Source organism: Oncorhynchus mykiss, chromosome 25 (assembly GCF_057628025.1).
Source record: "Oncorhynchus mykiss isolate SJ-2025 chromosome 25, ASM5762802v1, whole genome shotgun sequence".
NCBI classification, from domain to species: Eukaryota; Metazoa; Chordata; class Actinopteri; order Salmoniformes; family Salmonidae; genus Oncorhynchus; species Oncorhynchus mykiss.
In genome coordinates this window covers 72,645,210-72,658,947 of record NC_143046.1, presented here as the reverse complement: position 1 = coordinate 72,658,947, position 13,738 = coordinate 72,645,210, and the positions used below count along the sequence as shown (strand labels likewise).

The following is a 13,738-nucleotide window of genomic DNA, read 5'->3' as shown; positions in this document are numbered from 1 at the left end:
GCTAAAAGGGTTAAAGTTGGGGTTAGGGCAAGTGTTAGCTAAAAGAGTTCAAGTTAGGGTTAGTGTTTAAAAAAAGAGTAAGTAGTTGAAAAGTTGCTAATGATGAGATTCGAACACGAAACCTTTAGGTTGCTAGACATTCATGTTATGCATCTACCCACCCTGCCATAAGTAACCTTCTGTCTTATGTAACCATACCAAACATAAAATATCAGACTAATTTAAGTGTCCAGGATTTAAGTTCACCGTGTTACGTCTAGTATATGAGACCAGTCTGGTTTAAACATATGTATAGACGGTCTTATATGAGGATTTGTATGCAAGCGACTATTTTGACCAGTAGAGGGCACTGAATTATATGGAATGTAGGCTAATTTACAGTGAGAAAAACATTTAGAGGACTATTTACATGATATATTGTAAGAATTTTCTTTAGCCATTCTAGCAGAATAGACCAACACAGACCTAAAAAAAAACATTCTGACAGGGAAGACCTGCAAAACAAACTGTTTACTGGATGTCCCTGTTTTGCTTACATAGGTCTGTCAGTCTGTCATAACTCAGAGGTGATGCAGATCTGTAGGACATTCATAAAAACTATTTATCTTTCTCTCTCTGTCTCTGTTTCTGTCTCTCTTTCGGCTGTTTGGGTTGTATTTCCTCATTTCAACTCTGGATGCTTTAACAAACATTTTCAGTCAGTGCTCTTGTGTTTGAGGGTGTGGTGTTTATAGGCTGATAATCTCTGCAAAAAGTCAAAATTCCACATTACTTATTTTCCTATCATTCTCTGTGTCCATGGTGAAAACAAAAGGCTGTGACTTTGAAACCAATGCTGTTAGTCTGCCTGAGTAATGTACAGAAAGACCATGATGATGATGGTGATGATGATGATGATGATAACAGGCCATCTATGCTGTAGCTTAGCGTGTAAACCGATCTAAACCTCTGTCAGACAGGCCCATGCTTTATCCTTTAACAGGCAGGTGGCTGGAGATAGAGATGGTCTCTAAATATCTTGTATGTGAAGGAAAAATGTCCAGGTAAAGCCAACTATTTATTTCTGTAATTCCTCCCATAATACAATGTTGCAAAAAAAATACTGACATGGAAATCCATGTTATTAGGTCTATGATGCTGGCCAAATGCAGGCTTGCTGTTTAGTGCCAAGTGTCTGTCCAGGAGAGGACATTTAACACATGATTTAGGTTCAAAAGACAAATAATGTAATCAATGAGCATGTGTATATATTGGAATAGCTCTATATGGACCCACAATAGCCTATATACTTTACTTTGCATGGCCAGTCAGACATGCAGTAAAAAGGTTACAGAAATGTGTCAAATTAGCCTGGTTTCCACCTCACAGGAGACTGCCGCCATACTCAATGAGCTGATCCACTGTCTGTATATTAGGTGGAAGGACAATCAAGCTTAACTCAAGCTTAGATTTCTCTAAGATCTATTTAACAATGGTAAGAATTTTTTTATTTTTTATTATATTATTATGTTCCGTTATGTTCTGGAAGTTCCAGTGATAAGATGAACCTGCAACTGGAAATGCCTGAGTGGTGAAATAGACCTTCCAAAGTGTTCTGTGTGTCTTCTCTTCAATAGTTTACCCTGCTCCCACCGTGATAATGTAAACACTATGTATGGCTGGCTGCCAGAGATATAGAAGCCTTGCTCAATACTGCAGCTGTTACCATAAACATAAATTCCTCCACCCAGTGGAATAAATAAGAGTTCTTCAGCTACTGGTATGCAGCTTTGAGAAAACAGTTTTGATAGCGGAGGTGGAGGAGACGGGTAATGATATCTAAAACTGAGTAGAGAGCAGCATGAGTCAATAAGATGTGGGAGAGACCACTTATAAGTAGGTTACACACGTACATTGATTCAGTGATGTTTTTTGAGTTTTGAGGTCATTTATTTGGCCAATTGAGTAGAAAGGAAAGTGCACTATCATTCTCTCATTCCAATGCCAGGAGATTCAACGCCTCCTCTAACTCTACTTCCCTAAAACATTTCTCATTTTTAATCATAAACAGACTGATCATTGCAACCACCCGCCTTTGGTGCTGTTACAAGATTTTTTATTATTATGGGTGGGCAAAGTATGTGGTTTTTAGCATTGGGGTTCAGCCAATCTACTCAGCATAAGTCTGGAGTACAGAATCTTCTCTGCCTATGGGAGAAGTGGCATAATATCCCAGCTACATTAGTGGTCACAGAGGTTATAAGGCCCACAGTTCCTCCTGGTGTTAAACACTGCATGGAGCCCTGGTGGTGACGGCAGTACGTCATGCGGGGGCAGAGCAAGAGACAGGAAGAGACAGAAATTAGCATGTTTGAGAAACAGACAGAGAAATTTGCCATCTCGTCAAGATGATGTTACCCATGTTCCCCCAGCTACACACAGTTTTCCCAAACAGTCTACCCACAATGCTAGTTAAAAGCTACTTGACATTGCTGACAACAGTAAGTTTAAATGTCACACTGTCTTTGAAGTTCCGGTAAGATACCTCCCAATGTAACTAACCTAACTTCTAGTCTAGTCTTAAAGTTTACCTTGCAATGTTGCTATGATAAAACTGTCAGAAATACAGTCGATATCAAGTGATAATGAATAAAACCAAGAGTCAGGTTTAGATTACAATAGATCCACCAATGACAAAAATCCACCATCATCCATTATTTGGGGTGGCAGGTAGCCTAGTGGTTAGAGCACTGGGCCAGTAACCCGAAAGGTTGCTAAATTGAATCCCTGAGCTGACAAGGTAAAAATCTGTCATCTGCCCTTGAACAAGGCAGTTAACCCACTGTCCCTATAGCCGTCATTGTAAATAAGAATTTGTTCTGAACTGACTTTCCATGTTAATTTAAAAAATCTAGACAAATTGTTTGTTTAGATCTAGTCAAGTATGTCTGTGTAACTATGGTCACACTTCCATAATCCTGTGCATCAACATCTTGTGATTCACTGTTTAGAGGGAAATGACTCACAGAAAAAAATAAGTCTGGACATATAAACTCTGAAAACACTTCTCTCAACTCAAACTCTCAACCGCGCCACGTCTAAAGATCTCCAATTCTCTGCTACCCCCATTATCCGCTAAAGCAGTGAGTTCATGGTGGACCATCTGATATTTTACAGACATAACGACAAACCAAGTTCCACTTATAGAAGCCATCGTCATCGAGAGGGACTTAACTAGATAATGTTTCTATTTGTGTAACAGCTTGCAAATTCTGGATGAAAGTACAGCATCTCTATAGCAGCGTCACAGGCAGTGCATAGAGTACAGTACACTGACAATGGAAGTGCACCATTTATCTAGTTGTTTCTGGCATCTGTATCAAATACTACCTTAATAGAGGGCTAGCACTTCAAAGGAACAGGGTGTGTGACATTTTAGTGCCACAGTGCAGTGTGATGTTTGAGGCATGCATTTTCTAGGACATTGTTATTCAGACACAATTTTTTCCCCAGTTGAAATATGCAGTGTTGAAGTGTTTTATTCACCACATACCATATGTGTGCTGTTGTGTTACTTTGTTATGGTCACCTGCGGACTGCAAATATCCATTTATCATATTGCGCATGGAGCAGTTGTCAACCAATTTAAGAGGTGCTCATAAACAACATAACATAAGGTGGCTGAAAAAAAGTAGCCGGTTGGTCTCAACAAAGACTGATAATCAGTTTTTTAAGTGGGACTAATTAAGGGAAGTGCAATTTGTTTGCTACATTCGAGTAGTAAGAATCTCAGAAGAGATAGACAGGCCAATGTTGTAGGGAAATGAGAGTGTCCATTCTCTTGCAAGGCTGAGCATTTATTGATGACCCATAAAGAACGGTACGCCATAGGATGTATTTGATGCACTGAGAGCATACATTAACCAGAGTTGACTGACAATGATGAAGAGTGTTAGGTATTGGGGTCATTCTGAAAGTCAATGAATGAACTGATGGAAATTCACAATTTGAGAAACCCATTATATAATGATTGGCAATTTACATTCATGAATAGAATTTCCAGATCTGAAACTATGATCAGTGTCTTAAGTGGATTTCCAATCAATTCAGTTCAGTTGCTGGATAAAAATGTTAGTGTTCATTTGTAAGCAATTCCCAAGCCATATTCTATTTATAAACCATTGATTTCTAATATGAAGCATGATCATATCTTGCTATAGCAAGCCATATACGTTTTTAATTTAGAGTATCCCTCTCAACTCCATATCTGTTGACATGGCTTAGAGGAGAGACAAAGATCAGGCATAAACACCAGATGGGGCAATACGGGAATGGCACTGTTAAACCATTAAATCTGATGAGACAATCCATCTAAGAGGATATCTGACTTCCAGGTTTTCGTCAACTTTTGAGATGAACTCTTTTTAAGAGGAAAGGGCAGAGAAACGTGGAGGCCATTTTTGCTAGACCAGGAAGTCTGGTATGACACCAGTGGAATATTAGATTGTATGGTGGTGTGTTGAGGCCTACTATGGGCCCCCACCACATGTATGACCTGTCATATGAGACAGACAGTGGGGGGAATAAGGTGGCGCCAAGACCTTTGGTAGTGTGACAGATGAGCCTGTTATTGTGTTAGCACCATTGGCCACATGGTCTCTAAGAAAAAAATATGTAGTTTTTTTTACAGCGGACTCCATTTACGAGACCCAATACAAGTCACATACTGTACAGTCCATTAAATCACCGGCTGAAGAACACGGGTTGAAAAATACCCCTTGCACACTACAAATTTGGCATAAAACAACAAACATGACCGTGAACAAGAATGCCCTTGTCTGAGCTGGTAGTCCGTGTGAGTAATGGTCACTGCCAAAAGAGAGTGGTCATTGACCTCTGAGTCGACCCCTACATGAGGAGGACAGCCACTACCAGACAATGTGTGGTAATGCTAATTGCTGGATATATTTGCAGTAAGTGCAGCAGCATCATTCAGATGGAGAAACACCAAGAGCACTCTGTTTTGGGTCAATATAAAACCTATTTAGTTGATGCTAATGCATGGTCTTTTTACATCAGCAGATGTCAGAAAATGCTTATACAGAAGAGCTTAGACAGAGAGAGGGAGTCGAAACAGCAAGTCTGGGAAAAGGTAGAGAGGGAGAGAGAGACAGAGAGAGAGAGAGAGAGAGAGAGAGAGAGAGAGAGAGAGAGAGAGAGAGAGAGAGAGAGAGAGAGAGAGAGAGAGAGAGAGAGAGAGAGAGAGAGAGAGAGAGAGAGAGAGAGAGAGAGATGGGAGAATTAGAGGGAGCATACCTAAGATCACACAGAATAAGATCACACCAGATAAGACAGGAGAATTACACCAGATAGGTCAGGCCGACCTTAGCCCCCCGGCACACATATAGTACCAGTCAAAAGTTTGGACACACCTATTAATTGAAGGGTTTTTTCTTTATTTTTACTATTTTCTATATTGTAGAATAATTTTGAAGGCATCAAAACTATGAAATAACACATGAAATAAAATCAAATTGTATTGGTCACATGCACATGGTTAGCAGATGAATAACCAAAAAAGTGTTAAACAAATCAAAATATGTTACATTTTTGAAAGTATCCACCCCAGAACTTTGAAAGTTTCTTAAAGTGCAGTCACAAAAACCATTAAGAGCTATGATGAAACTGGCTCTCATGAGGACAGCCACAGGAAAGGAAGATCCAGTTACCTCTACTGCAGATGATAAGTTCAATAGAATTACCAGCCTCAGAAATTGCAGCCTAAATAAATGCTTCACAGAGTTCAAGTGACAGACACATCTCAACATAAACTGTTCAGATGAGACTGTGTGAATCAGGCCTTCATGGTCGAATTGCTGCAAAGAAACCACTACTAAAGGACACCAATAAGAATAAGAGACTTGCATGGGCCAAGAAACACGAGAAATTGACATTAGACCTGTGGAAATCTGTCCTTTGGTCTGATGAGTACAAATTAGAGATTTTTGGTTGCAACCGCTGTGTCTTTGTGAGATGCAGAGTAGGTGAACAGATGATCTAGGCACGTTTGGTTCCCACCGTGAAGCATGGAGTAGGAGGTTTGATGATGTGCTGGTGCTTTGCTGGTGACACTGTCAGTGATTTGTTTAGAATTGAAGGCACACTTAACCTCTTCATCCTACCCCCTCCTTTTTCGAAAACATTCTGTTAAAAATCGCGCAACATTTCAGCGTCCTGCTACTCATGCCAGGAATATAGTATATGCATATGATTAGTATGTGTGGATAGAAAACACTCTGAAGTTTCTAAAACTGGTTAAATCACGGCTGTGACTATAACAGAGCGTGTGTTTCATCGAAAAGCGCAAGAAAAACTGGTCACTGAAAGCTGAAAAAAGTATCCATGCTCCCCTTTCATGGATTGTTTAAAGGAAACCAAATTTAATATGGACACGGATGCAATTCCTCCAGCTTCCACACGATGTCGCCAAAAACGTCATTTTCATTGACAAAAATCCTTTGAGACATTACCAATAGATCCGTCATTCCATCCAGCCTACCTCAATCGATTTTGGAAGATTGAAAAATGGACATTGTTTTCTTGAGTAGCTGCTATTGAATACAGATCGCCCAGTGATCAATTTGATCGCTTATTAACGTTTACAAATACCTAAAGTTGGGTTACAAAAGTAGGTTGAAGTGTTTTTTCAAAGAATATAGGCAACTTATATCATTTTTAAAAATGACGTTGCATGTTGGAAGAGAGCTTTTTTCGTGAAGCAGACAGGCTATACAAATGGATATTTTGGGCATTCATGGACGGATTTAATCGGGAAAAAGACCAATTTGTGATGTTTATGGGACATATAGGAGTGCCAACAAAGAATATCATCAAAGGTAATGAATGTTTTATATTTTATTTCTGCGTTTTTGTGTAGCGCCGGCTACGCTAATTCTTTTGTTTACGTCGCCTTCAGGCATTTTGGGGTGTTGCATGCTATCAGATAATAGCTTCTCATGCTTTCGCCGAAAAGCATTTTAAAAATCTGACTTGTTGGCTAGATTCACAACGAGTGTAGCTTTAATTCAATACCCTGCATGTGTATTTTAATGAACGTTTGAGTTTTAACGAGTACATTTAGCATTTAGCGTAGCGCATTTGCATTTCCAGGTGCCTACTTGAGACGTCTGCGTCTCAAGTAGGATCAAGAATTAAAAAGCATGGCTACCACAGCATTCTGCAGCAATACGCCATCCCATCTGGTTTGCGCATAGTGGGACTATCATTTGTTTTTCAACAGGACAATGTGTAAGGCTGTGTAAGGGCTATTTGACAAAGAAGCAGAATGATGGACTGCTGCATTAGATGACCTGGCCTCCACAATCACCTGACCTCTACCCAATTGAGATGGTTTGGGATGAGTTGGACCGCAGTGTGAAGGAAAAGCAGCCAACAAGTGCTCAGCATATGTGGGAACTCCTTCAAGACTGTAGGAAAATGCATTCCTCGTGAAGCTGGTTGAGAGAATGCCAAGGGTGTGCAAAGCTGTCATCAGGTCAAAGGGTAGCTACTTTAAAGAATCAAAATATAAAATATATTTTTATTTGTTTAAAACCTTTTTGGTTACTACATGATTCGATATATGTTATTTCATAGTTTTGATCTCCTCACTATTATTCTACAATGTAGAAAATAGTAAAAATTAAGAAAAACCCTTGAATGAGTAGGTGTGTCCAAACTTATGACTGTTACTGTACTACTGCAGCACAGACAGTGGAGACTGAGAAGGGGGGGATAACACTGTGGCCCCGTCCAAAGTTACCCGCGTAAAGGGCCAACCAGGCAGGATATTACCCCACCCACTTTGCCAAAGCACAGCTCCCACACCACCAAAGGGATATTAACAGACCACTAACTTACTACCCTGAGACAAGGCCGATTATAAACTGGATAGTTCGAGCCCTGAATGCTGATTGGCTGACAGCCGTGGTATATCTGACCGTATATCACGGGTATAACAAAATATTTATTTTTACTGCTCTAATTAGGTTGGTAATCAGATTATAATAGCAATAAGGCACCTCGGGGGTTTGTGGTATATGGCCAACATACCATGGCTAAGGGCTGTATCCAGGCGCTCTGCGATGCATCGTGCCTAAGAACAGCCCTTAGTTGTGGTATATTGGCCATATACCAGACCCCCTCGTGCCTTGCTTACGTATAGCCCTAGGCCGAGGACAGGAAGGATGGGAGAGTGCGAGTCAGCCAGTGGCTCAGCCCCCATAATAGGGTCAGAGGCGGAGAATCCCTGTGGAGAGAGGGGAGCCGGCCAGGCAGAGACAGCAAGGTTGGTTCGTCACTCCATTCACCTTCGCACCCCTGGGCCAGACTGCGCTCAATCATAGGACGTACTGAAGAGATGAGTCTTCAGTAAAGAGTTAAAGGTTGAGACAAAGTCTGCGTCTCTCACATGGATCTGCAGACCACATAAAAATGTTGCTCTATAGGAGAAAGCACTGCCTCCAGCTGTTTGCTCAGCAATTCTAGGACAATAAGGAGGCCTGCGTCTTGTGACAGTAGCGTACGTGTATGTATGTACGGCAGGACCAAATCAGAGAGATAGATAGGAGCAAGTCCATGTAATGCTTTGCAGGTTAGCAGTAAAACCTTGAAATCAGCCTCATCCTTAACAGTAAGCCAGTGTAGAGAGGCTTGCACTGGAGTAATATGATCATTTTTTTGGTTCTAGTCAAGATTCTAGCAGCCATATTTAGCTGAATTTTATTTAGTGCCTTATCCGAGTAGCCAGACAGTAGAGCATTGCTGTAGTCTAATCTTGAAATGACAAAAGCACGGATTAGCTTTTTTGCATGATTTTGGGACAAAAAGTTTCAGATTTTTTTCAATGTTACAAAGGCTGCTCTTGATATATTTGTTTTATGTTTGTCCATTACAGAACAGTGCATGTTGGATCCTACCTGTGGAAAATCTCTTAGTATTAGATAAATGCCAAGATAAATGCAAATACTTGACAATGCAGGACAAGAGGCCAGGCATGCGAATGACATAAACAGAATTATTTACAGCGGTGACTTACTTCATTTACAGCAGTGCATCTCCAATTGACTTTCTGTGCAGGAATGCCTGTTTAGGCTCAGGCCTTGGGATTTGGACTCTATCACCTTATAATTTGAATAAACCTACACTTCACTTTGCACCTTGAACCTTGCCTCGTGCTGTGACATGACTATAAAACAGATTACCAACATGACCTCTTCCACAGAGGTACTTTTTCATCTGTTCAGCCTAATGTATTTAAAATAGTGATGGCATCATTACTGTGTTGGGATCACAAATCATGTTGAATGTAAACACTGCATTATGCACTTCTTCTCATATCTCATATGCATATCTTTCAACAACAACATTAAAGTTCAAACACCCAATAAATTAGAAAGTGCTATTCCAGTTACCTCTGATTATCTTGGAGTATGTGAACCGACCGACCGACCGACCACACACACACACACACACACACACACACACACACACACACACACACACACACACACTTGTAATGGATCATTGTTTTGTGCTCTGACCTTGACCCTTGATTGTGATCTTCCTGATACTAATTAGAAACACTTGATGCCTTATTGTTTCACGGCCTTGCTGTTCCCCTCTGATGATACCCCACCCTGTTTGTATTCAAGGTTGTTCACAGAGGGATGTTAGATTTACAACATGCCTAAAACGCAATCCAGCCATGAATGTACAGAAAACAATCAAGTGGTTTAGGTCTACATTGACACTAAATAAGAGCTTGGTATGTAGGCTTAACTCTAGTGTAAGTCATTGTGTGTGGCAAATGTTTAATTTGTCCTTCTCGGCATTAGTAATGAATTAGTAAAGATTTATTGTTTTAAGCAACTCAAGTTCAGAGTTTGTTTTCTTTCTCAGTAATGCTAGGTTGTGGTAGGATGACCAAAACAACAGCTGGGATGTCAGTAGATATCCAAACACACTTATATCGAGGGGAATTCCATCAAAGTTCTATAAAAATTGGAGTATGAGATAGGGCAGAAATTATAAACAAGATAAACCAAACACAATTTAAGTTAATTGGGGGAAAATGGAACAAAAAAATGCACCGATTTTGAGTGACATCACTTCCATGATGGACTCCCTCCTTTAAGAGAATAAGTCAGAGCCAACCCCAGGGTAGAGGAGCCTGGAACACTGCAGGGAAACGTCTAGACTGGGCTGACCAGACGCACGGCACATCTGGATTTACACTTAGACCAGAGGACTCCTGCTCCAGTCAACAAGGTTTGCAAAATGAAGTACTGTATCGTTAACATGTATAACATAGATTTGTCACTAATGCAAGAAAATGATAAATGAATGGAGAGTTAAATCACAGTAGATTTGCTGTTCAGATCATATTTAGGGTAAACTGGATTGAATTGCTGCCTCTCCTCTCATTTTCGAATCCAACTTAGAAACAAGAAGATTGTTTGTGTTGTCAGACTTTTTAACAGACAAAAAGGAGAGCACTTTCTGTGGCTAAACTCTAAAACTCCTCAAACAGATTGAGGGATGTGAACAATAATATGTGGTTGACAACATGGGGAGAGAGGCAGTTTTTTCAATAATCTCTTAATACCTCATATTGAATGGATTTCTTCTCTATAAAAAAAGTATATTAGCATTCGGTGCACAGATACAGATTTATGTTTATTTTTGAGCAAATAATGTGTGTACCACTCCTCCAGCAGCACAAATGTATAAGATTTTATTGCACGCCTTTTCAAAGAATGTTGGGGCTGTTTTTGTCATAAGTCGCAGCCAATTATGATACTGATGTACAACAGTAAAAAGATAAGTATTGCAATCATAATGCTGAGAATAATTATGGGGCAATGTGGCTCCCAAATATTTTCATGACAGGAGATATTGATCCTCACTTTAACTTTCATGAATATTTTATCTTTCTCTACCTGAGCGTTTTTTATTTCCGGTCTAAGTATATGATATTTACAAGAAATGCATATAAAGATATGCATAATGAATAGCACACTGAAACAACCACTTAGCCACTTGTACAGTACTTTAATAAGACGACTTCCTTATGATGACTTGCAGACACAGTGTCTCTGAAGAAATAATACAAAAAAGTCACATTGTGGAGCAGGGAAGTTCCGTATTCTGTTGAGTTATAAACCACATGAGTCGCAGCTCCCATCACCACAAGTGCATGAGGACTGGTTATGACACAATCAGCATGACCATGTGACTAACGTACTAGATTATACAGTAAACTTTATAAATGAATGCCTACTGAGAGTCACCTGTCCAGAAATGGTATCTGCCATGTACCCCCCTCCCCCTCCTTGAACAACCCCAGTTACATTTACACAACATATTTCTCTACAGCTCCAAAATGGACATGATCACCAACTCTACAGACATGACAGGAAGGAACAGTACCAATACCAGTCACTGCCCATTCGCTGAGGAGTGGGACTGGCTCCACACCATGCAACCGGGCTACATCCTGGCCATCAGTGTCCTGGGGATTCTAGGTAATGTCTTTGTCCTGTTGGTCTTCTGCCTGCATAAGAAGGCCTGCACCGTAGCAGAGATCTACCTGAGTAACCTGGCTGCCGCTGACCTGCTCCTGGTCTCCTGCCTCCCCTTCTGGGCCGTCAATGTGGCCAACGGCTTCAACTGGCCCTTCGGCTCCCTGCTGTGTCGCCTGGTCAATGTGGGCATCAAGATGAATGCCTACTGCAGTATCTACTTCCTGGTTCTAGTCAGTGTGGACCGCTATGTGGCGCTAGTGCATACGATGAGCCACGGGAGAATGAGGAGGCCCTCCTACGCCAAGCTGGGCTGTTTGTTAGTGTGGGGCTTCGGGCTGCTCCTGGGCACCCCGACCATGCTCTTCAGAGCGGTGAAGTGGGTTCCAGACTTCGAGGTGACCGCCTGCTTTCTGGACTACCCCAGTCCCAAGATGGAGCTGGTGTTCAATGTGACGCTCATCGTGTTTGGGTTTGCCATCCCTGTGTCGGTGATCTCCTACTGCACCTGTCAGATCATCCAAGCCCTGAAGAACCAGGCCATGGAGAGATTCAACACGGAGCACACAGAGAGGAAGGCCACTTTGCTGGTGCTGTCTGTTCTCCTGGCCTTCCTACTCTGCTGGGTGCCATTCCACCTGGTCACTGCTCTGGATGTCCTCCTGAGTGCAGCGGACATCTCAGGCTGCAACCTCAGCAACAGTCTGGATATCTGCAACCAGGTGTTTACCTACCTGGCCTTCTTCAACAGCGTGCTCAACCCAGTCCTCTACGTGATTGTGGGGAAGAACTTCAGGAAGAAAGTAATGGAGGTGTTCGAACAGTTGTCTATGAGGAAGAAAATGGCCTCTGGGTCACAACGGTCACAGCTGTCTTCCACGCTCAAAACACTGGCTTGAGTGTGAGGAACTAAAAGGGAACTAGTTATATTACTTTTATCTCTATGACAGAATTTGACACTTCAGCACCCCGCCCTCAGTTGACTGCATTTTATACTAATAACCTTAATAGAATCAATGTGCTTTCACTTAAAAGCCATGCTTAAGTTTAGAATGTATTTATCAGTAATGTGTTTTTTAGGAGGGCTGTTTCTTCTAATTCAGTGCAATATATATGAATATTGTTTTCTGTGAAATAAGCTGTGTAAATAGAATCTACCGATTGTGTTCTAGAAACGAGTCAGAATTGACTAGAAATGTATATAGAACAGTTGTCAACTTTGTGTTACTTTTGAGAACATTATTGAAGTAAAAAACTAACCATGGCTGTCTTGTGGAATCATTTGAAATACATGTCAATGTCAGACAACCTAAAACAAGACCCAGAGACTCCCGGTGAACCCTGGGTAAGTGATTTATGATGTTTTCTCTGACTAAATGTCTGGATGGCTACATTAGTGAATGTGTCACAGACTTTCCAGTGGTGACACAAGTTGTGTTCCTTTGTGTGGGAGGAGAACGTTACTCTCTCTTATTATGTTTTTTCCAAACCCCAACTTCATTGGCTAGACATGTTGTCAGGAGTGACTGTGGTCAGGGGCACACCCCCAGTTTGTCCCCAAAGTATAGTTGGTCGTGCCAAACAGGAAATCAATGTTTTGAGTGCACTGTAAAAAAATATATATATATACCAGTACCCATTAAAGGTGTTTTCTTTATTTTTACTGTTTTCTACATTGTAGAATAATAGTGAAGACATCCAAACTATGAAACAACACATATAGAATAATGAAGTAACTAAAAAGTGTTAAACAAATCAAAATATATGTTATATTTGAGATTCTTCAAAGTAGCCACCCTTTGCCTTGATGACAGCCTTGCACACTCTTGGCATTCTCTTAACCAGCTTCATGAGGTAGTCACCTGGAATGCATTCAATTAACAGGTGTGCCTTGTTAAAAGTTTATTTGTGGAATTTCTTTCCTTCTTAAATCATTTGAGCAGTTGTGTTGTGACAAGGTAGGGGTGGTATACAGAAGATAACCATGTTTGGTAAAAGAACATGTCCATATTGGGGCAAAAACAGCTCAAATAAGCATAGAGAAACGACAGTCCAACTTTAAGACACAACATTTTCCGGATTGACTGACCTTCAAGAACTTCGAAAGTTTCTTCAAGTGCAGTCGCAAAAAAACATCAAGCGCTATGATAAAACTGGCTCTCATGAGGACCGCCACA

At 40.8% G+C, this 13,738-nt stretch overlaps 1 protein-coding gene across 1 annotated transcript; it reads left to right on the top strand.

The window, feature by feature from the left end:
* The first annotated feature begins 10,172 nt into the window (after positions 1 to 10,172).
* On the top strand, positions 10,173 to 12,825 carry LOC110505715 (B2 bradykinin receptor). The gene is made up of 2 exons (XM_021585106.3): positions 10,173 to 10,308; positions 11,416 to 12,825. Exon 2 carries the CDS (start codon positions 11,423 to 11,425, stop codon positions 12,458 to 12,460), a length of 1,038 nt encoding a protein of 345 aa, XP_021440781.1. The 5' UTR covers positions 10,173 to 10,308; positions 11,416 to 11,422; the 3' UTR covers positions 12,461 to 12,825.
* The last annotated feature ends 913 nt before the right edge of the window (positions 12,826 to 13,738 follow it).